At 46.3% G+C, this 22,068-nt stretch overlaps 1 protein-coding gene and 1 pseudogene across 2 annotated transcripts in view; one reads left to right on the top strand and one right to left on the bottom strand.

Annotated features, from left to right (window-relative positions):
- Positions 1 to 21,577, bottom strand: part of JAK3 (Janus kinase 3) — a 41,597-nt gene extending 20,020 nt beyond the window's left edge. For both annotated transcript variants that reach the window (XM_066634864.1, XM_066634863.1), the window contains exons 1-9: positions 21,425 to 21,577; positions 19,164 to 19,377; positions 17,811 to 17,934; positions 17,583 to 17,694; positions 14,748 to 14,893; positions 8,265 to 8,556; positions 5,792 to 5,914; positions 2,755 to 2,912; positions 585 to 696 (exon numbers count right to left, since the gene is read on the bottom strand). In XM_066634864.1, the coding sequence (XP_066490961.1) occupies positions 585 to 696; positions 2,755 to 2,912; positions 5,792 to 5,914; positions 8,265 to 8,556; positions 14,748 to 14,893; positions 17,583 to 17,694; positions 17,811 to 17,934; positions 19,164 to 19,368 (1,272 nt within the window). In that variant the 5' untranslated portion in view covers positions 19,369 to 19,377; positions 21,425 to 21,577. The remainder of the gene's footprint in view (positions 1 to 584; positions 697 to 2,754; positions 2,913 to 5,791; positions 5,915 to 8,264; positions 8,557 to 14,747; positions 14,894 to 17,582; positions 17,695 to 17,810; positions 17,935 to 19,163; positions 19,378 to 21,424) is intronic.
- LOC136659651 (5S ribosomal RNA) lies at positions 9,587 to 9,706 on the top strand (annotated as a pseudogene).
- Positions 21,578 to 22,068: the final 491 nt, after the last annotated feature.

Genomic DNA, 22,068 nt, shown 5'->3' with positions numbered 1-22,068 from the left:
CCTTGCCTGGCTACCAAAAGGAGGAGCTTCCCAGCACTCAGACTGCTTTTTCCTTAAAAACATTCCCTCCATCATTTCTTTGGCAAAGGCAACAAAAGGAGCGTGAACTTTTCTCATTGGCCAACTCCTGCCAGCCAAAATAAATCCTGTCCACCAGAATCTCACGTGGATTTTGCCACATCATGACAAAGTAACATTCCAAAGGAACTTCTGGGGGAAAATATGGCAGCTGTCCATGTTGCTTCCAGTTTTAGCCCCAGCAAATCTCCTTGAAATGATATCATATCATGAAATAGTGGCTTTCCAGTAGGGCAATTCATGGTGGCTTGTGAGAAAAATGTCACAGTGCTGATACCACCAAAAAGGTATCACAAAAAATATACATTAAGGGGGGGAAGGAAAAGGACAATCACATGTCTCCAACCATCAGCACACAGCTCCCTAAACTTCCTCAGAATTTCTCAGTCTCCCCAATTTACCCCCAAGTCTGTCTTCCTGCTGTCTCAATTATGAAGTCAAAAGTTCTCTGGAGAGCACTTTTGGCATAGCTACAGCTCGAGCTAAGCAAGTGATAGGGCGCTCACCTCAAAACAAATGGTGAGCAGGTAGCTGTTGAAGTCTTCTGGACTCCGCCGAAGGACGAATGACCCTCCATTGTATCCCATCATTTTCAGTTTGTTTATTGCAAATTCTGATCTGTAAAGAGTGGTGATAGCATTAATTTGTTGGGAAAATTTGTTGGGAACACACACACACACACACACACACACACACACACACACACAAACCCTTTTCAATGCTACAGGCAGATTCCAGAAGCCCTGCTTCCCTATTTCCTCCCACAACCTCAAAGAGAACCCAGGTGTGATGGCCGGGACCAGGCCTTGAATGGTCTCCCAACCCTGGGGAGCTTCCTGCTTCTTGCTTAGCTGTTGCAAGAACTTGGACACAACCCAAGAGCCCCAGGTGCTGCTGATATTGTAAGGTTTCGACTCTAAAGCCAGGCTTCGCCTCTGCACCCCTGGCCCTGACCAGCCTTCATGTGCGCCAATTACCCTGCACCTGTGGCGCAACACCTTCTCCCTAATGTGAAGGACATCTCTCTCTCCCACATCAGCCAAATCATTGTCAGCTGCATACTGCCTAATAAGATGGGGAGAACCTTAGCAACAGTCTGGGCACATCTATAATTGACTGACAACCAGTATACTTTGGCCAGCTAGCACTGAGGACCTCCAATATAATCTCATACTAATTTAGCTCAATTCACACACTCAACCTTGGACACCTGCACCAGTGGCGTATCTAACGGTAGCAATTGCACTGGGCAACAAGCTTTAGGGGGGCAACAACCTGAGCTCGACACTAGTGGCCAAAATTATAAAAACCTTGGTATTTAACCATCATGTTATATACCATTCAATCCAGAATTTAATGCAGAATGCAGTGAAACAAACCACATCAAAATATCTCTATTCTATGAAACGTTATAGCCAAATAACCAGAAAATAAAACACAGCTGCATTATGGAACAAAAACTGGATTTTCTTAACTCAAAACTGACCAATGAGACTGAGCATTCCGAGAGCCAGTTAGGAGTTATTACGATACTGCAGGGAACCAATGAGGTGTAAGTATGACTCATCTCTCATTTCCGTGTAGCATCATACAGTTACCACTGCCTATTGGGTAAAGGGGCACTTTTTCAAATAGTGCTCCTCTTATATTTAGCAGGGGGAGAATAACCGTCCCTCTTCATCCCAGCACAGTGTCTCTAATCAATATGGGACACATTTTTTTTTATTTATTTACTTAAATTTGATTTCTTCGTGGAAGGGGGCTACAAAATCTTCTTTGACTCCAGCAGCAGATGCCTTTGCCGGGGGGGGGGGGGGGAAGGTGGCAGAGCAAATGGGTGGGGAGTTGCTGGAGGAAGGAGGTGGGTTTTCCCCAATTTTTACTTTTTTAAAAGCCTGGGTGTGACATCACTTCTGGGGCATCATTTCGAGCTTGCGGACTACACAATCATTAGCAACACCGCTGACTTGCACACCACGCCACTCCACCTATCCAGCACCTTGTAAGTCTTGCTTTAGTTTGGTTTACTTTGTATGCTTTATCTTAGAAAATAAAGGATTCCAGTACTTTGACTTCAAGCCTGGCATATTCCTTCCTCCCGCCAATCCTTTAAGACTCTCCAGCCAGCAGCATAGGCTGTAGGCTGGCCCAAGGCACCAGGTGTCCTGGGTCCGAGGCTTCCTCATCTCTAAAAGAGGAGTGGGTTGAAGGCAGACCCTCCACAGGTCAATTTTTAATGGACCATCCATCTCCTATTGGAACTGGCATTCTTGCAGAGTGTGGTCCCCTAAGGTTTGTGGAAAGGAGGCTTACTTGGTGTGGGCTGACAGATGACCCCACTGTGGGCCCCACGAGCACCTCTTTCCCCTTAGCCCCACCACATGGTGGGAGGTTCAAATCATATGGGGACAGAAATGGTGGCCCCCAGTAGCTAAGCCGAATCCTCCCCAATCCTGGGAGCAGGAACTGGTAATGGGCCTTACCAAGATGTGGGGGCAGCTGTGCAAATTGACCTGAAGAGAAAAGCCCAGAATGGAGAGCTAGCAGAAGGAAGTGTCAGGACAAGAGAACGTACTTGTCCTGTCACATAAAAGTCATGCACAAACAGTAACAGCTCCCCAAAGAGTGATGATTTGCAAGGGGAGGGGTGGGGGGAGGGAGGTGGGGTTTGCTCACATGATGGGGCCGTGGCACTGGTTCTCCAGGTCTTCCAAGAGTCTTGGTGGAGCAACTTCTTTGCAAAAATAGTGATGGGCATCGACTGTCAGCCGGTAATATCCATCAACCAAGGAAACAAAAGATAAGGCCTCTCTCAGGGTGGGGAACTCCATCTCCTGTGAAAAGGAAGCAACCAACCAACCAACCAAAGTGAAATACCTGCCAATCAATGCCAAGCAAATCAGCATAAACAGTTAGTTCTTGCTTATCTGCAAGAAGCAAGATTGCCACTTACTTCTCTTTATCTGTGGGCTGTTCTCAGCTACTGCAGCATTCAGAAGGTCTCCCTGGCACTCACAGCCACCCTGAAGTTATTCACAGACACAGTGTCAAGGTCTCCACTGCATTCTGAAGGTCTCTGCTGGCATGCTTAGTGCAGCAGATACCTTTGAAGTGGTGCCCTTGGGTAGCGTGGAACCCTTTAAAATGGCCGTGGGAAGCTTCAAAATACAAGCAGAGAAGCTATTTTAAAGCTTCCCACAGCCATTTTAAAGGGCTGTGAGCTACTTGCAGGTGGCTTCCTGCCATCCTGAGGTCTCCTGCTAGCAGGTTAGTTAGCAACAGTTCTCCTGCTGGCACCTCCCCCTAACCCCATTGATTCCATAAGATCCATGACTCCCTAACTGCGCTGGGGTTTCCAGGAACCTAACCCCAGAAGATAACAAGAACTGACTGTAGAACGTTAGGAGGGTACCCCAGGCTAGTGCTTGAATTGTGGACGGGATGCAGAGGGGATGTGATTAGTTTTTGCAAGGACATGGGGGAATGATGACTGAAATTTGGGAGATTTGAAGGTGGGGCTCATGGGTCCCCTACCTTTCTCCCAGTCATTCAAACATTAGTCACAGCTATAGATTCTGGAGTAGAGAATAAACCCCAGTCACGTAAATGAATGGAAAACGATTCATTGCTAGTTTTTAGGACTATTGTTTGATGAGACACTAAGAGCATTCAAGCCTAGAGGTCCCATTCCTAGGGTCCCAATTTGTTTCCTAACCCTTAGAGCCTATTTAATTACAATTTTTAAAAACATTCCACACACCCATAGTTTAAATGCTGCTTTGCCACTGCCTGTGGTGGTGTGCATGGGAAGCGTTCCAATGCGTAGCCACCTCCTGGCAGGCATCACATTTTACTCATAGTTGTACTCGGACCCAGGCAATGCAGATTTTTTTTTTTTAAAGGTGACAGCATGGAGAAAATGGCTGCTGCCAATTTTTTTAAAATGGGAATGAGTGGGCAAATGCCCGATCTTGTCTGATTTCGGAAGCTAGGCAAGGTCAGGCCTGGTTAGTACTTGGATGGGAGACCGCCTGGGAATACCGGGTGCTGTAGGCTTATACCATAGTCTTTCGAGACTGAAGGTTGCTAACCAAAGGGCAAATGGAGGCCAGTTTGTACTCAGCCACCTCATTCATGCATCTTGTCTGTTCATTGCTGAAACTGGGATGAAGGGGTTCCTGATTCTAATACACACAAAACCGGATTTTCAGTCTGGGGCAGGAAAGAAAAGGCTTGTGCATGACAAGATTACAGTCATCCCATCTGTTTCAGATCGTTATCTTAAAACAACCGGCTCATCAACATGACTTTAGTTCTTTCCAGATTTTGTAAAAGAAGCAGGCATGGTGGTGGTAAAAATCAAGGGATTGAACGCTGATTTGGATCCATACTTAAGTGGGCATGCTCAGTGGAATCTTCCTTCTGAGTGATAGTTCCCCATGCCACATCATAAACTGCATTTGCATTTCAAACTTTCCTCGAAGTTTGAAAAGCAGTTTGTGATGTGGCATGGGGATCTGTCACTCAGAAAGAAGAAAAGATAGACCCGTGGAATCCTAGAGTTGAAAGGGGTCTCGGAGCTCATCTAGTCCCAACATCATGCATAGTGCAGGTGACTACAGCATTTCTGATGATGGCCATCCAGCCTCTGCTTGAAAACCTCCAAAAAGGGACAGCCCACAGCAGCACAAAACAGGCTGTTCAATTTATGGTCCACTAAAATATCTAGATCTCTTTTGTACATGCTGCTGCCAAGCTAGGTCCCCCCTCCCACCATAGACTTATGCCTCTGATTATTTGTCTTTACATGCAGGACTTTTATATTTGTCTCCACTGAACTTTATTTGTGGGTATGAACCTGCTGGTGTATGTAGCCTGTCAAGATAATTTAGAATCCTCATGTGGTCTTCCAGTGGTCTTTCAGGGTGTTAGCTATTCCTCTACCCAGCTCTGTGTCATCTACAAATCTGGTACACATCCCCTCTACTTCATCATCCAGATCATTTGCAGAAATTTCAAACAGCATAGGACCCTGTGGCATTCGTCTTGATTCTTCTCCCCAGGTTGACATAGAACGTTTTAATACATACCTTATCGGTATGCTTGGCAATCACAGATTTGAGCATCTGTGGATGCTGAGCCCACAGCTGGAAGACTTCTGAGGACCTCCCAGGCATGACCACAAGTTGCCAATGCAAACCAGAAGTGACTTCCAGTTGTGTCTGGGAGGTCTTCTGAGGAAGGTGGGAGGCCATGTGCAACCTCTGCAGGGCCAGGTGCAGCCTCCAGGTAAGTTATTGTGGCATGTGCTGGGCCCCCCAGCGGATTTAATTATCTGTGGATTTCAGTATCCATGGGTGGTCCTGGAATGGATCCCCCGTGGATACTGAGGGCCCACTGTAGTACACTGTGGGAACAGAATCCACCTAAAAGTAGTACCATCTAGTCCACATTTTACCATTTTATCCATCTGGATATTATGGGAGATTTTGTCAAAAGCGTGGCTGAAATCTAGTTGCTCTAAGTCCATGGCATTCCCGCGGTCTATCAGGCTAGTCACGCTATCGAAAAACGAGATGAGATTAGTCTGGCGCAATTTGTTTTTGACAAACCCAGGCTGGTTCTTAGAAACTCAAATGCTTCACTAGGGCATGGCCAAGCACATGCTTGGATCCAAAGCAAGAAGGTGAAGCTTTCTGCAGCCCTCACTCACCAGGACTCGGCTGTCCGTCTTGGTCACGCTGACAATGCGATTCTCCACAGGTTGAGCATCCCAACTGGCTTGCTTGATGGTGATGTCAGTGATCTCTGGAAAATCGCAGAATGAATGGCAAGTCTGAAGGAATGGAATGAGGGGAGGAAAAAACCCACATAGGGTCAAGGTTTACAAATGTCAGTGTGTGCACATGCACAGAGGATCATAGGAGGGGTTTATCACCATAATCATTCCATCTAGACTCTCAGGCTGCAATCCTAACCACACTTTCCTGAGAGTAAGCCCCAGTGAACAAAATAGGACTTACTTCTGAGTAGACCTGGTTAGTATTGTGCCCTTAGAGGGACAAATCTGTATCTGCTAGCCAGCTTTTGCCTCTTTTTTCATCCTTCCCTTCCTTTTGTTCTCTTCCTAATGTCAAACTGTAATTAACTGCTGCCCCACTTTCAGTTTGTACCAAATTCCCAGGGCAGTCCCCACACTACTCTTCATAAAAAATTTTAGTGTGGAAAGCTCATGGTTGCCAAGATTGTATTTACTGCAAATCCAGCTCAGCAAATGAATGGCATACATATAAATTAAAATGCGTATAGGTCAAGGAGGAAGAGTTTCTGTCTGTCACAAAGGAGTTTGGGCCAAATGCTATCCAACTTTCCAGCACCTTTGCAACCACAATGCAGCCTTGAGGTAAGGGAACAAATGTTCCCATGAAAATTGCCCTGGTCCTGGAAAATTGGATAGGATTGGGCCCTTTGTGTCTGTCACAAACACAGACATGAGTGTTGACCAGAAATTTAATTTTGGAGACCAATGAGGAAAGACTGAATTCTCAAGAAAGGGAATAACTTGCCCATGGTCACCCAGTTGGCTTCTTGGCCGAGGGAGGATTTGAACCCAAGTCTCCCCACTCCTAGCTCAACATTCTAACTGTCTCTCATGTACTCACTTGCAGCCCAATCCTATCAAACTCTCTGTGTGCCAATGTAGTGGTGCCAAAGCAGTGTACACTGTATACTGGGGGGGTGGGGGTAGTTCTACCTCAGGAGGCCTCCTTGGGATAAGGGAACATTTGTTCCCTTGCCCCAGGGTAAAGCCATACGCAGACGCTGTGTCTACTTGGACCTGTGTCAGCAATATCACTGATGCAAGTTCAGGCGGACTAGTGAAGGTAGATTGAATCCATGAAGCTTGCCAGGATTTGGCAGGCACTGCTAACATCAAAACTGCCCGCTTCCTGGGTGCAATCTGCACTCTTCCCCACCCCATCACCTCCCCATTCAGTACTTGGAAAACAAGGTTCTCACAATCTTCTAATAGCCAGACTTTTCTCAGATTCTAATCAGTGCACTGAACCATTACCCTGGTTGGTAATTCTTGGTAAGAATGGGGGGAAAAGAAAAAAGAAAAAGTAATTTTCTAGCTAGTATAGAAGCAGAGATATGATGAAAAATATGAAAGCAGTATTCTATTCCAATCACACACACAAAACACTTTTATATAGCCAATAAGAAACCATTAGCTAAGCCTGGCATGTAAGGGAAGGAGTAACAGTCACTATGAGACACAGGTCAATGTCTGGAGACAAATATTATGTCTTGCTTTCTTTTGAAGTGTTTTCTTCCCCAGGTGTGTGGGGGGGGGGAGCTGCCCATATAAATCAAAGCTGCCCATAGAAAACTGCACTGCATTGGGCAGCAGTGTTCCCTCCCAGCAAAAGGCAGCAGCAGCAAGGGCTGGCATTCATGCTGTTCATGATGATAAGACGAAGCCTGCAATCTTATACAAACATAGCTGGGCATAAATTCCATCGAACTCAGTGGGATTTGTTTCCGGGTAGTCTTGCCTAGACATGGGCTATCAACTCTAACATTCTGATAGAAGTGTGCCAGAATGTTGTACTGGTTTGGGAGTTGGACTTAAGACCAGGAAGATCCAGGTTCAAATTCCCGCTCAGCCATGAAGCGTCCTGGGTGAACTTGGGCTAGTCACTATCGGTTTCACCTACCTCACAGGTGTTGTGAGGACAAAAGTTTAGGAGCAACTATGTACATCACCCTGAGCTCCTTGGAGGAAGGGAGGTATAATAAAATATGAACTTTGATTTTTTAAAGAAAATGTGGGTGGGGGGAGTGAGGTCTGAAGTTTTTAAACATTAAAAAACTTAGGAGCCTATTATCCTTATAGTTCAGGTAGGGATGGCACTGTGATTGAGAACAGCCCTGAAAATCAGACCATTATTAATATCATAAGTTCAGAGCAGGGTTGAATCTGATTTGAGCTTCTAGTCAAAAATCCCCCATACAGAACATGTGTGTAGAAGTAAAGGTCTGTTTAGTTCAGTTGTCCTCAGTCATCCCCTCCTAGACAAAATCCAGGTGCATGCAGAAGCCTTGCCCTGCATGATATATTTAGCTTATAAAATGTTTGTTTATAAGTAAAAGTACTTCCCTCCTTGCAGTATCTTTCTTACCTTAGCCTCACCATGACTCAACAAGATCCCCTTTTCCCCAGAGACATGGATCAGCCGTGTGCCTTCCTTTGCCGCTTGCCCAGGGACCCTTGTCAGGAAGGTCTCCTTGGTCTTGGTCCCTGTCAGGCCCTCCAACTCCATAAGGTACTTCAGTTTGAGGAAGTGGCTTTCAGTCTGGAGGCTGCTGACCTTGCGCAGGGACTGGCCAAACTGGTGTCTGATGCGCTTCCGGGTGACATAGTTTTTTGTCTGAAGAAGACATCGCAGCTCCTCTGGAAGACAAGACTTGTAGCTGGAGGGAAGAGAAATGGGAATGGGGTTAGCAGGGGAGCTGTGAGAGAAATCATGTATTAATACATGCTTCCCTTGCAAGGAGCGCAGGATGGCCAGCCATGCGCCTTCCAGGACAAATCCTCAGATTTCTCCTTAGACTTTATTCAAGGCGGTTTACGTAGGCAGGCAATTTTTAAATCCCCATAGGGATTTTTACAATTTGAAAGAAGGTTTCTATCTTTCAAGAAACCACAACATTCAGGTGTTTCTTTCTTGATCTGGTCGCACATTCTGGCCTCCATCCTCCCACGCTCAGAGCAGATGGAATAGCTCGCCTCAGCTTGTCAGCTGCTTCAAGGTCGCACGGTGCCGGTGGCCTCGAACTGGCGACCTTCGGATGTTATCTTCAGGCAAATGGATGCTCAACCCTCTAGACCAGACCTCCTGCCCAGCTAAGGATAAGTAAAATAGCTCCCTGATAGCTAAGGTTAAGTAAAACAGCTCCCTGATAAGGAATCTTTAAAGCTGGCTGCAAAAACTAGTGTTATGCAAAAATACAAGGAACTCCATTTGTAAAGAAGAGACTGACTGGAGAGCAGTGGTGTTGCTAGGGTGGTGAGGCCTAACAAATGTGCATGTGGATCCAGCTTGCAGTGGATGGATGTGCATTTCTGTGCACCACGAGTGAAAGAGGGATATTCAGGGAAGTCTTATTCTTTTACCCCAACCCCTATGCTACATTGGGCAAGAGGGGAAGAGATAGGTGGACAGGATATTGGAGAGGAAAGCAAAAGATTTCAAAGCCTAACTTATAATGACTTCAAAATGGCGTCACTGGCCCTGAAGATAGTTTGGTTCAGTGCAGAATTTGAGACACTCTGACTTGACACAGCAACCCACAAAGGCAGTTGCTGCATCAGGTAGCATGCACACCTGACTGGCCAGGTGCTTTATTCGGTTTCAGGGGTCCTCTCTTGGTGCGTTAATGTGTGGCCTGGTGTGAGAATAGGATTTGAACAAGCATGGATATGGTTTTCCTGACACCCAATGAGAGCAGCAACTGTTACCCTGCACATGCCTGATCTCATCTGATCTTGGAAGCTAAGCAGGGTCAAGCCTGGTTAGTACTTGGATGGGAGACCACCTGGGAATACTGGGTGCTGTAGGCTTATACCATAGTCTTTCGAGACTGAAGGTTGCCAACCATTTTAATGAGAGCAGACAAAATTCAAAAGCAGACAGAAGTCAAACAGGTACCAACAGGAGATGTGGTTTTCACAATACATTGAGATTGGAATCTTCCACCTCATACCTTTACCTGAAAGTACATGAGCAGGCATGTTGGTAGCAATCAAAAGTCACGATGCAGTTTTGAGAGCTGGAAAAGCAGTGCTGTACCATGAGCTGTGGATGCTCTAGATTAGATTAGGCCCATCAAGCAGCCTTTTCTCTTCCTAATCTTTTGTAATCTCACCTGGGAAGACCAGCCCCCTTTCAATCAGCAAGGAGGGAAGGAGGAGGAGCTAGCTAGGGGTATAAAGCTAGCGCCTGCCACCACATGAGCCCTCTGCAGAAGTGCGTGCAGCCTCTGGGACACCCAGTGCCTCGGGAACAAAGTGCCAGGTAAGGCACCACGAGTTTAGCCTCAGTGCGAGTTCAGCAGCAGGGTGAGGAGGCCAGGGCCCCAGACACTGCCCTTCTCTTCCCTTGAGAAGAGGGCAGCAAACAAGTGAAGGGTTTTTAAGTACCCCTAAACAAACAAACAAAATAAAAAAGCTATGCAGTCAGACAGCCAGCAGCAGGGTGGGGGCTATCCAGTGTTTTGCATCGAGTGCCACATGTATGACTATATGCCTCTGGGGCATGTCATGGATGTGTCCTTGGTGCAAGGAACTCCAGGGACTTAGGGAACACGTCCGCTCCCTTGAAGCCTTGGTGGCTGACTTGGTGAAGCAGAGGCAGGCAGAGAAGGACCATGGGGAGACTTCCGGGGATGATCAGGCTTCGTCCCAACCTCAGGCATGCAGCTCCTCAGCTGCCCGGGTGGGAAGTCTCGGAGCTGGAGGACGTCATCCTGGAGAGGAGGGAAACAATCCCCTGGGGGGACCCCTTCTCCAGGGGACGGGCCCATATCTGAATGCACTCAGGATACTCCTTGGCGGGAGGGGCGTTGGGGGCTTCTTGTAGTGGGGGATTCGATTATTAGAAACAGAGAGGGGGGGTTTGCAATGGATGTGAGGACCGCATGGCGACTTGCCTGCCTGGTGCGAAGGTTGCAGACATCACTTCTCATCTAGACAGGCTGGTAGACAGTGCTGGGGAGGAGGTAGCGGTTGTGGTGCATGTTGGCACCAACAATGTGGGCAAGTGTAGCCGGGAGGTCCTGGAGGCCAAATTTATGCTATTAGGTAGGAAGCTGAAAGCCAGGACCTGAAAGGTAGCGTTCTCGGAGGTGCTACCTGTTCCACGTGCAGGGCCAGCTAGGCAGACGGAGATCAGGGGTCTCAATGCGTGGATGAGACGGTGGTGTAGGGAGGAGGGGTTTAGATTTGTTAGGCACTGGGGAACGTTTTGGGACAAGCGGGGCCTGTACAAGAGGGACGGGCTTCACTTGAACCAGAATGGAACCAGACTGCTGGAACATAACATTAAAAAGGTGGCAGAGCAGCTTTTAAACTGATCCCTGGGGGAAAGCTGACAGGAGCTGAGGGGCATTCGGTTCGGGACTCCTAATCCCTATGGAACGAGGATGGGGAGGTTAGAGAACAAGGTAAAGGCAGAGTAGGAGAAGAAATTGGGAAAGGTAGCGTGATGGGATGTGATAGACGGTTTGGTACAGTGAGAGGATGCGGGGGCAAAGGAGCTAATAAGCAGCCCATCCTGGAGCATTCCATGTACAAATGCTTTTATGCAAATGCCTGAAGTCTCCCAGCAAAGATGGGAGAACTGGAATGTCTGGTGACAAGGGAAAACGTTGACATAGTGGGCATAACAGAAACCTGGTGGAATATGGAAAATCAGTGGGATACCGCAATCCCGGGCTATAAACTTTACAGGAGGGACAGGGAGGGGCATGTTGGAGGTGGGGTGGCCATTTATGCTAAGGAAGGGATAGAATCCAGCAAAGTAGAGATTGAAGGTGGGTCTGACTCCATAGAATCTCTATGGGTTAAATTACCAGGCCTGAGGAGTGATGTAATACTGGGGGCGTACTATCGTCCTACAGACCAGAAACTGGGACCTTGAAATGAGGAAACAGATCAGGGAGGTGACGAGGAGGGACAGGGTTGTAATCATGGGGGACTTCAATTATCCTCATATTGACTGGGTCAATTTGTGTTCTGGTCATGAAAAGGAGCCCGGATTCCTTGACATGTTAAATGACTGTGCCTTAGAGCAGCTAGTCGTGGAGCCCACCAGAGGACAGGTGACTCTGGATTTAATATTGTGTGGTACTCAGGACCTGGTTAGAGATGTCAATGTTATGGAGTCGTTGGGGAACAGTGATCATGCTGTGATCCGTTTCGACATGCACGTCGGGGGAAGAATACCAGGCAAATCTCTCACAAAAACCCTTGACTTCCGACGAGTGGACTTCCCTCAAATGAGGAGGCTGGTTAGAAGGAGGTTGAAAGGGAAGGTAAAAAGAGTCCAATCTCTCCAGAGTGCATGGAGGCTGCTTAAAACAACAGTTATAGAGGCCCAGCGGAAGTGTACACCACAAAGGAAGAAGGGTTCAACTAAGTCCAGGAAGGTGCCCGCATGGCTAACCAGACAAGTTAGAGAGGCCGTAAAGGGCAAAGAAGCTTCCTTCCATAAATGGAAGTCTTGTCCTAATGAAGAGAATAAAAAGGAACATAAACTGTGGCAAAAGAATTGTAAGAAGGTGATATGGGAGGCCAAGCGAGACTATGAGGAACGCATGGCCAGCAACATTAAGGGGAATAATAAAAGCTTCTTCAAATATGTTAGCAGCAGGAAACCCACCAGAGAAGCGGTTGGCCCTCTGGATGGTGAGGGAGGGAAAGGGGAGATTAAAGGAGACTTAGAAATGGCAGAGAAATTAAATGAGTTCTTTGCATCTGTCTTCACGACAAAAGACCTCGGGCAAATACCACTGCCCGAATGGCCCCTCCTGACCAAGGAATTAAGTCAGATAGAGGTTCAAAGAAGATGTTTCAGACCTCATTGATAAATTAAAGATCAATAAGTCACCAGGCCCGGATGGCAACCACCCAAGAGTTATTAAGGAATTAAAAAATGAAGTTGCTGATCTCTTGACTAAAATATGCAACTTGTCCCTCAAAACAGCCACAGTGCCAGAGGATTGGAGGACAGCAAATGTCATACCAATCTTTAAAAAGGGAAAGAGGGGGGACCTGGGAAACTATAGGCCAGTCAGCCTAACATATACCAGGTAAGATGGTGGAATGCCTCATCAAAGATAGAATCTCAAAACACAGACGAACAGGCCTTGCTGAGGGAGAATCAGCATGGCTTCTGTAAGGATAAGTCTTGCCTCACAAACCTTTTAGAATTCTTTGAAAAGGTCAACAGGCATGTGAATGCGAGAGAACCCGTGGACATTATATATCTGGACTTTCAGAAGGCGTTCGACACGGTCCCTGACCAAAAGCTACTGAAAAAACTCCACAGTCAGGGAATTAGAGGGCAGGTCCTCTCCTGGATTGAGACCTGGTTGAAGACCAGGAAACAGAGAGTGGGTGTCAATGGGCAATTTTTGCAATGGAGAGAGGTGAAAAGCGGTGTGCCCCAAGGATCTGTCCTGGGACCGGTGCTTTTCAACCTCTTCATAAATGACCTGGAGACAGGGGTGAGCAGTGAGGTGGCAAAGTTTGCAGACAACACCAAACTCTTCCAAGTGGTGAAGACCAGACGCGATTGTGAGGAGCTCCAGAAGAATCTCTCCAAACCGGCAGAATGGGCAGCAAAATGGCAGATGCGCTTCAATGTCAGTAAGTGTAAAGTCATGCACACTGGGGCAAAAAAATCAAAACTTCACATATAGGCTGATGGGTTCTGAGCTGTCTGTGACAGATCAGGAGAGAGATCTTGGGGTGGTGGTGGACAGGTCCATGAAAGTGTCGACCCAGTGTGCGGCAGCAGTAAAGAAGGCCAATTCTATGCTTGGGATCATTAGAAAAGGTATTAAGAACAAAACGGCTAGTATTATAATGCCATTGTACAAATCGATGGTAAGGCCACACCTGGAGTATTGTGTCCAGTTCTGGTTGCCACATCTCAAAAAGGACATAGTGGAAATGGAAAAGGTTCAAAAGAGAGCGACTAAGATGATTACTGGGCTGGGGCACCTTCCTTATGAGGAAAGGCTATGGCGTTTGGGCCTCTTCAGCCTAGAAAAGAGACGCCTGAGGGGGGACATGATTGAGACATACAAAATTATGCATGGGAAGGATAAAGTGGACAGAGAGATGCTCTTTATACTCTCACGTAACACCAGAACTAGGGGACATCCACTAAAATTGAGTGTTGGGAGAGTTAGGACAGACAAAAGAAAATATTTCTTTCCTCAGCGTGTGGTCGGTCTGTGGAACTCCTTGCCGCAGGATGTGGTGACGGCATCTGGCCAGGACGCCTTTAAAAGAGGATTGGACAAATTTCTGGAGGAAAATCCATTACGGGTTACAAACCATGATGTGTATGTGCAACCTCCTGATTTTAGAAATGGGCTATGTCAGAATGCCAGATGCAAGGGAGGGCACCAGGATGCAGGTCTCTTGTTATCTGGTGTGCTCCCTGGGGCATTTGGTGAGATACAGGAAGCTGGACTAGATGGGCCTATGGCCTGATCCAGTGGGGCTGTTCTTATGTTCTCTAAGTATGTGCAGAGTTTATTCATTTTGTATATTTTTAGTCTGCCCTTCCTCTAAGGAGCTTGAAACAACACACGTGTGTCTGCCCATTTTCCCAACTCAAGGACGTTTAAAAGAATCTCAGAAAGCAACAATGGAAAGGGGCCAAATGGAAATGCCTGAGTAATCCGTGTTGTGAGTCAGCAGAAAGTAGTTACATAGACACTGAGGTGCCTGAATTTTTGTGACAACCAATGGGACGGGGGCAGGTTTCACATTGGTGGGTTCCTGTCCCATAGAGCCTGAGACTTCTGTGGATCCAGACCACCAGCACTATGTTCCCAGCAGAGCCCCTCCACCCTGGTCCTCCTCTCACCTGATACTTCTGAAGACCTTCTCCAAGGTCTCTTTCCTCTCCTTGGCAATCCGAAGTACGTCAAGCACAGCCAGGCTGAGACACGTCTCCTGAGCCTCCAGTGTAAAGGACACATCCGTTCTCCCACTAATAAAATCACTGCGGGACTGAGAATGAAATAGTCAAAGTGGGAAATGACTCAGCTCTCCCTGACCATATTGTGCCTTTGTTTATCTTTTCATTTTTGGGAGAATGCTTTGTTTTATATGTGCTAGTGAGTAGCTAGCATCGTCGTTTTTTGAGGTTCCGTTTTCTCCCCAGGATGTTTAGAAGTTTATTTTTCCACTATACATATAGAACTCCTTTTATACAATAATAGAAGCCTGGAGTTGGAAGAGCCTCCAAGGCTATCTAGCCCAACCCCCTCTTTGAAGCTGGAAAATCCTTCACAGAACATCTCTTAAAGCTGCCTTTCAAGTCTTTGCTTGAAGTCCTCCAGTAAGAGAGGACCCACCACTCCCCTCCATAAGTGGATCCATTGTTGAACTGCTCTTTCCATTACAAATTTCTTCGCGATCTCAAGATAACCTTTTAACATCTTTTAATATTTTTTACAGGCCTGATTCTTTTATGACTTGCTGCTGCTCTATGCTCTTTTTACCTATTTTTTTACTCTGACTGCTGTTTTTTATGATGTGTTAATATGTTTTTATTTGTTTTTAAATTATGTTTTTAATATGTTGTAAGCCGCCTTGAGTCCCTTCGGGGAGAAAGGCAGGGTAAAAATAAAGTTGTTGTTGTTGTTGTTGTTGTTGTTGTTGTTGTTGTTGTTGTTGTTGTTGTTGTTGTTGTTGTTGTTATTATTATTATTATTATTATTATTAAATCTCCTGTCCTGCAGCTTAAGCCCATTAGATCTAGACCTACTCTCTGGGGTAACACTTTGCCCTCTTCCATGTGACAGCCCTTCAGGTATTTGAAGAGCATTATCATGTACCCCCTCAGCCTTCTCTTCTCAAGGCTAAACATACCAAGTTCCCTCTATTTTTCCTTGTAGGACTTGTTTTCCAGAACCCTAACCATCCTTGTTGTACTTCTCTGAACCTACTTCAGTATAGCTACATCACTCTTATGTGTGGCACCCAGAATTTAACACAATACTCTAGATGAGATCATGCCAGCATGGAATAAAGTATAATCACTCCTTCTGATTACTTAGAAGTTATGGTTCTACTAACAGGGTGGGGGAGAAATGGGGGAGAAATTGAGGCAGGGACATGGGCCGTATCAATGGTAGCAGTACTGCCAATAACAGCTTCCCTGGCCTTGATCTGCCTTCTCAGATTCACTTGAACTTGCACCAGCAATATAGCTGAAAATTATACCGAAAACTTTGGTGCCACTTAGTCCTTAGGATTGCCAAAAGTTGGACCTGACTGAATACAGCTTGAAGAAGAAGAAGATACAGCTGGTGCAGTTCTGAGTAGACCCACCAGGTTGGCAAGGGCTTACCCTGGGCAAGGGAACAAATGTTCCCTTACCTCGAGGAAGCCTTTGCAGTTCAAACCTCCCCTGTGGGATGCAGCAGGTGCCCCACTGGCATTGCCACATTGTCACATGGGGGGGGGGGTTAGGTAGGATTGGGCTGCCTGTATTGTTAAATCAATCTTTAAGGTGCCTCAAAACTCTATTGTTTTTGCCAGAACAAAATCCTCAAATATTTGCCCTCAATTTGCTAGCTCTGGAGAATATCCAACATAAAATGTCAAACATTAAATAATGAAATCAGCATTTGATATACCTGATGGTTAATATTTCACAATATTAGATAGCGTAATCATATCTAGTGGTTGACTCTGTTTCATAGTTAACATGCTCAAGTACAATTTTTCCCATTGTGTTTGATAGCTGACATGCGATGGTCTTTAAGGTTCAACTTGATTCAACATTTCACAGCCTATAAGATTTCATATTTAGTTACCATTCAGATGATCAAAAATCTACCAATAAAAGTCTAAAAGCAACTGAACTTGGAAAAAAAAATCACATTTCATGTTCAAAATCTGAACGGCAAAGCAATCATAATACATTTCCCTAGCCCCCATGAGTTGACACTCCAAGTTTTGACAACTAGGAAAAGGCAACAAAAAGGGGGGGGGGGAGAAAAAGATCATTTATAATTACGTGTTTCATTTCTAAAAATCACAAGCTTAATTAATTTTTGGAGGTCCCACAGCTCAGTGGCAGCAGAGCTTTGCATATAGGGGATCCCCAATTCCAAAGGATTCTAAACAGCTAGCCTGGAAAGCCTCTCTCTGCTTGATGGCTTGGAGAGCTGTTGCTGATCAAAGTCTAGAATACTGAGCTAGATGAACCAGAGATCAGAAGGGTTGCCCACTCCTGTGCTTCCTTAGTGCCCAGGGCTGCAGTGGTGCCAAAATGGCAACTGCTGTGTCCTATGGGGCAGGGAAGCAACACCAGGTAGGTTTAGGGCAGGGGTGCCCAAACCCTGGCCCGGGGGCCACTTGTGGCCCTCAAGGACTCACAATCTGTACCTCGACGTCCATCTTCCAGCACTGTGGCCCCGCGCTGACTGATGCTGGGCCCAGCACCAGTGGTGCACCAGTATTACTCCCTCACAAGTGCCTTACAGTACTTTTTGTGATAGCTGGCTCAGCAGTGCCAGTATAACGCCGGCACTGCAGCCCATAGGATCAGACCCTCAGTGAGTAGAGGATCTCAGAATGGCAACTTTGAACAGGAAATGCTTGAACACAAAGACTTGGCTGCATTGGTGAAGCAAATACACGCAATGCAACATTGTGAGATGCGCAGGTAGAAAGCCAACATACTTACTTGAGCAAAAAGATAATCGATGGTTGGATAATCCAACACAGGGTTTGCTTGTCCATTTGTTAAACCAAAGCGATATGATTTTTTTGGCCCAAACCAGTCAGGGAAGAAAAACCTGCCAGGCAAGATGTAGATGAAATACATGATAGGATGCGGGTGTCGGGGACTGGAGTGAGGATCAAACATCATTCTATGAGTTATCAAACTGAATTTGGAAGAAATCCACCATACCTAATTCTATAGATGACCACTTGGCTGCAAGACTCATCCACAGTGAAGACATGATTGGGTGAAAACCAGCTTGAGAGATCCTCTGTGGCCAGCAAGAAGAGAGAATGGCAGACAGGAAGAATCCCTGGGAGAAATGTGAACAGAGATCCAAGTGAGACAAACTCTGTTTTTTGGATGCTGAAATTTCTACAGCACTCTGGAATTCAGACAGGCTACGTGCAACTCCCTTCCCGTTTTTCACTCCTTGTAAGACAGATATGGGAGGACAGAAATTCCCGTCCAGTGAGTTGGGAGCTTTGCCAAGATGGGAAAAGACAAGCTGGAGCGGAGGGACAGAGAATAGTGGCAAAGTCTGCATCACAAAGACCCTCTATGTCTTAATTGTCGGCTTCCAGCCCTGCTCAAATGTACTCAGAGCTTGGAATGCATAAACCAGAGGGAGACTCAGTGAGGACTATGGAAAGTCCTGCTGAGTATGTGCAAAGTTAAAACCAGCAGCACAGGTAGGCTGTTTCCTGGTAACTCAGATATTTAATAGTAAAAATTCACTGGAAAAACCCAGTGAACAAAACTTAAAATGGGTCAGCCTGTACGACGGTGATGTGATGTGAGGTCCAAGGCTGGGGGTGCAGACTCAGAAGCAGTGGCATGGCTAGAGAGGGGACAAAGCACTAAGTTTGGAAGAGAGCCTCACTGCAGCATGCAAACAGCCCCTCCCCTTCCCTTTGGAGCCTTTCTGGGGGGGGGAGCAAAATGGAGGCGAATGCCCTCCCCCCTCCCAGAATGGCTCCGAAGGGGAGGGGCCGCTTGCATGCTGCGGTGAGGCTCCCTGCCAAACTTAGTGCTTTGCCCCCCTCTAGCTATGCCATTGCCCAGAAGTATGGGGGTGATGTGATGACGTCACACTGCAAAGCATTCACTGCCCAGCACCAGAGCCATCACAGGGGAGACTGAACTGTTTCTGCCACAAGCTATAGTCTCTCCCTATAACTGGGAAACTGGTTTCCCTATAATCTGGGAAACCGTTCCCCAGATTTCTCACATGGTCTTTTTCCCCTGAGGCCTTTGTTGGCTTTGAAGAAGCACTACACAAAAATCTTGAATATACTTCTTGTGCGTATCATTTTTCAACCTCCAAAGCAGGGATAACAGCAGCGTTACAACTACAGCTAGTGGGAGGCAATAGTTCAGGGGTGGTTTCCAGATAGTTGGTAATCTCTTTGTATTTCTTAATGTGACACCTGTCGGGGCCTGGTAAAAAGCAACACACACACACACACACACACACACACACACACCCAGAAAAGGGGAGGTAGTTAGTACATCTGTGTGTCTAAGAAACGCAAAACTTACCACATGCTTCGGCAGCTGCAGCACACAATTCTTCAGCTGTGTACTCCCCAGACGTGAAAGTCAGGCTCCCGGCTGAATCTGGGGCCAAATGGAGGGCATTTGGCTGGTGGTAAAGATGTACCTGGAGGCCACCTGAATTGGTGGAGGAGAGACTACCAGTTCTATTTCCAATCAAGGGGGTGTCTTCGCCTGTGGTGGGAGGCATCACTCAGACCTGCAGGAAGAAACATACATCTTTGCCCGAGACAAAGGAAACTAATATAATGAATAATCAATTTGTTAAACAGTAAGGCTACATTTAGGAGCTTCAACTCTGTTCTAATGTTTCTCTGTCTGAGCTAGGATTTAAACTCAGATCTATCTCATCTACCATTCAGATGTGATATTTCTCTGTTGTTAGTAAGTTTACAGATGCCTAGGTTTTTTTACACAGACAAAACTGGGGAGGGATTGTGGGGCCATCAGTATTTCTAAATCCCCCAATATGTTTCAATTAAAACACACATGCACAAACACCAGGAACCTAAGTTGTCATATTATCATTTTTCACTTAATTGTCGTATTGTGAAAGTCTTTCCGCCCACGGCCTGCAGAACCCAACTGGAAACATTTTTTTGCAGGGCCCCAGGTTCACAGTCAAGGTCTGTAGAATCTTAGAGAGAATAAATAACATTTAGCATAGACTTTATCTATGGTAGAATGGAAAGCAATCCAACTGTGCACTTAAAAAGTGCATGTGAGTTAATGGACCAAATGGATCTAAGCACTTTTTAATATAAAATGGCATACAAGCAAGCCTACAAGTAAACAAACAAAATGTGTACGTTGAAAAGTAAATAGTTACAAAACCACTTGTTTTAGTGACTGTGAAATGATGTAGGTCCCAATGTTGCAATGACTTCCCTAAGGGCTGCACCAGGCCCTCCAGAAGTTGCACCAGGACCACAGCCAATTCCATGGGCCTCCTCACCTCCTCAGAAGGCCTCCAGGATGTGAACAGAAGCCACTTCTAGTTTGCATTCGTGACTTCTGGTGGCCCATGGAGTAGACCAGCCATTTTCAACCACTGTGCCGTGGCACATTGGTGTGCCATGAATGGTCCACAGGTGTGTCATAGGAATTTAAGGGGAGGGTCATTTATTAGTAGGACCAAAGGGGGATGTGAGCTCCTCACTAGCAGTACGGTGTGCCTTGTCAATTGTGAAAAACCTGATGTTGTGCCTTGACAATTTTAGTGCCTTGTCAGTGTGCCGTGAGATGATAAAGTTTGAAAATCACCGGAGTAGACCATGGGCCTCCCCACACCTCAGAACACCTCCCAGACATGACCTCGAAGTCACTGACACAAACTGGCTTCCAGTGGCATCCTGGAGGCCCTCTTAGGGAGGCATCCATGGATGGTGGAACCTGCAGGTGACGAGCCCATGGCTACCGAGGGCCTGCTGTAGAACTTTCTTTGCCATTTGCATTTTCACAGCCTTGCCATCTTGCTATATTCTTTTACAAATAACAAAATTCTCCCTCTCTTCCATTTTGTTTATCCTTCTGTCGGATTATCAGTGCCTTCTTTTTCATCCTTAACATCTTTCTATCCATTGCTTGGACACGTCGCAGGCTTTTTAATAAGCTCCTTCATTGTTACTGTTTTGTCTGCCTGGTCTCAGTTTATTTAGGAGGAAGTGGGTTGCCACAACTCCCAGACCACCCACTCTCTGCTTGGTCTGCTACTATTTGATTTCATACAGATTGCCTAAATTTTGGGGCTCCCTGTTAACCTGGAAGTTTTTCCAAGGGGACTTCCTTCTGTCTGGTTTCCGTAGCTTTGGGTGGGGGCAATGAGAACTACCTTTTCCTAGTTCATTCTCAGTTTACCCAGTTCAAAAAGTTGAAGTGGGGAACAGAGGAGGGGTGCAGGTTGCTAATCACTAGGTGTTGCACTTATTTTACTCTCCATCTACCCTGACTGCCCCCTTAACACCCACTGTTCTTTCAGGCCATTTCATATAGCACACCCTATCCCATTTTATTACTTGTAAAACAGGCTGAAAAGCACCCATTTGCTGCCACATCCCATTTGACCCTTAGTAGTAAAAACATATCCTCTCTGTTAGTAACATCTAACTAAAGTAGTCTAAGTTTTCATGCTACGTGGTCCGTTTTCTATTCTCCCAAGGTTTAAAGAGGAAGCCCAGCTCCACCAGCTCCTATCTGAACCCTCTCTTCCTCCCTGGCTTTGGAGAGATAACAGCATGTAAATTTACCTTGCCCGGAATGTTGTAGCTGGACGGCTGGTCTCTGTGTTCAAAACTGTTAAGAGATGACTGGGGACCAGACAGAGGAACTGAAGCTCCAAGGCAGGTATTAGCTCGGCCCTGTCCAGTTGCTGTCAGGGCCGAGCACCTCTGAGCTTTGAGAACTGCGTAGGCTGATGGTGTATCAGGAGGAGATGCTGAGGACGGAAAAGTCCCGTCTTCGTTTCCTGCCCATTTTCAGAGAACCTCAAGGCCTCTCACTGGTTTCCTGTTGCTTGCCAAAAAGAACTGATGCAAGCAATGATTGGCCATATTCTCTGGAAGAGAGAAATCTATCAGAAAAGGACGGGACTTTTGCATTAAAACAGTGTTGAAGCTCCTAAATGTAGCATTACTGTTTAACAAATTGATTATTCATTATATTAGTTTCCTTTGTTCCAGTGCCCAAACTGCCACCACTGTATCCTGCGGGGGAAGAGAGGCAGCCAGAAGTCTCCTCAAAGTAAGGGAATATTGTTTTCCTTACCTTGTGTTGAACCCCAGCAAGCGGTATGGATCAACTCGGATCTGTGCCAGCTCAATTGCTGATATAGAACTGAATAACCCTACGTAAGGCTTTCAGGCCCCGGAGGGGGGATAGGATCTGGTGGCAG

This window comes from Tiliqua scincoides, chromosome 8 (assembly GCF_035046505.1).
Source record: "Tiliqua scincoides isolate rTilSci1 chromosome 8, rTilSci1.hap2, whole genome shotgun sequence".
Classification (NCBI taxonomy): Eukaryota; Metazoa; Chordata; class Lepidosauria; order Squamata; family Scincidae; genus Tiliqua; species Tiliqua scincoides.
This window is presented reverse-complemented; position numbering and strand designations above follow the sequence as displayed.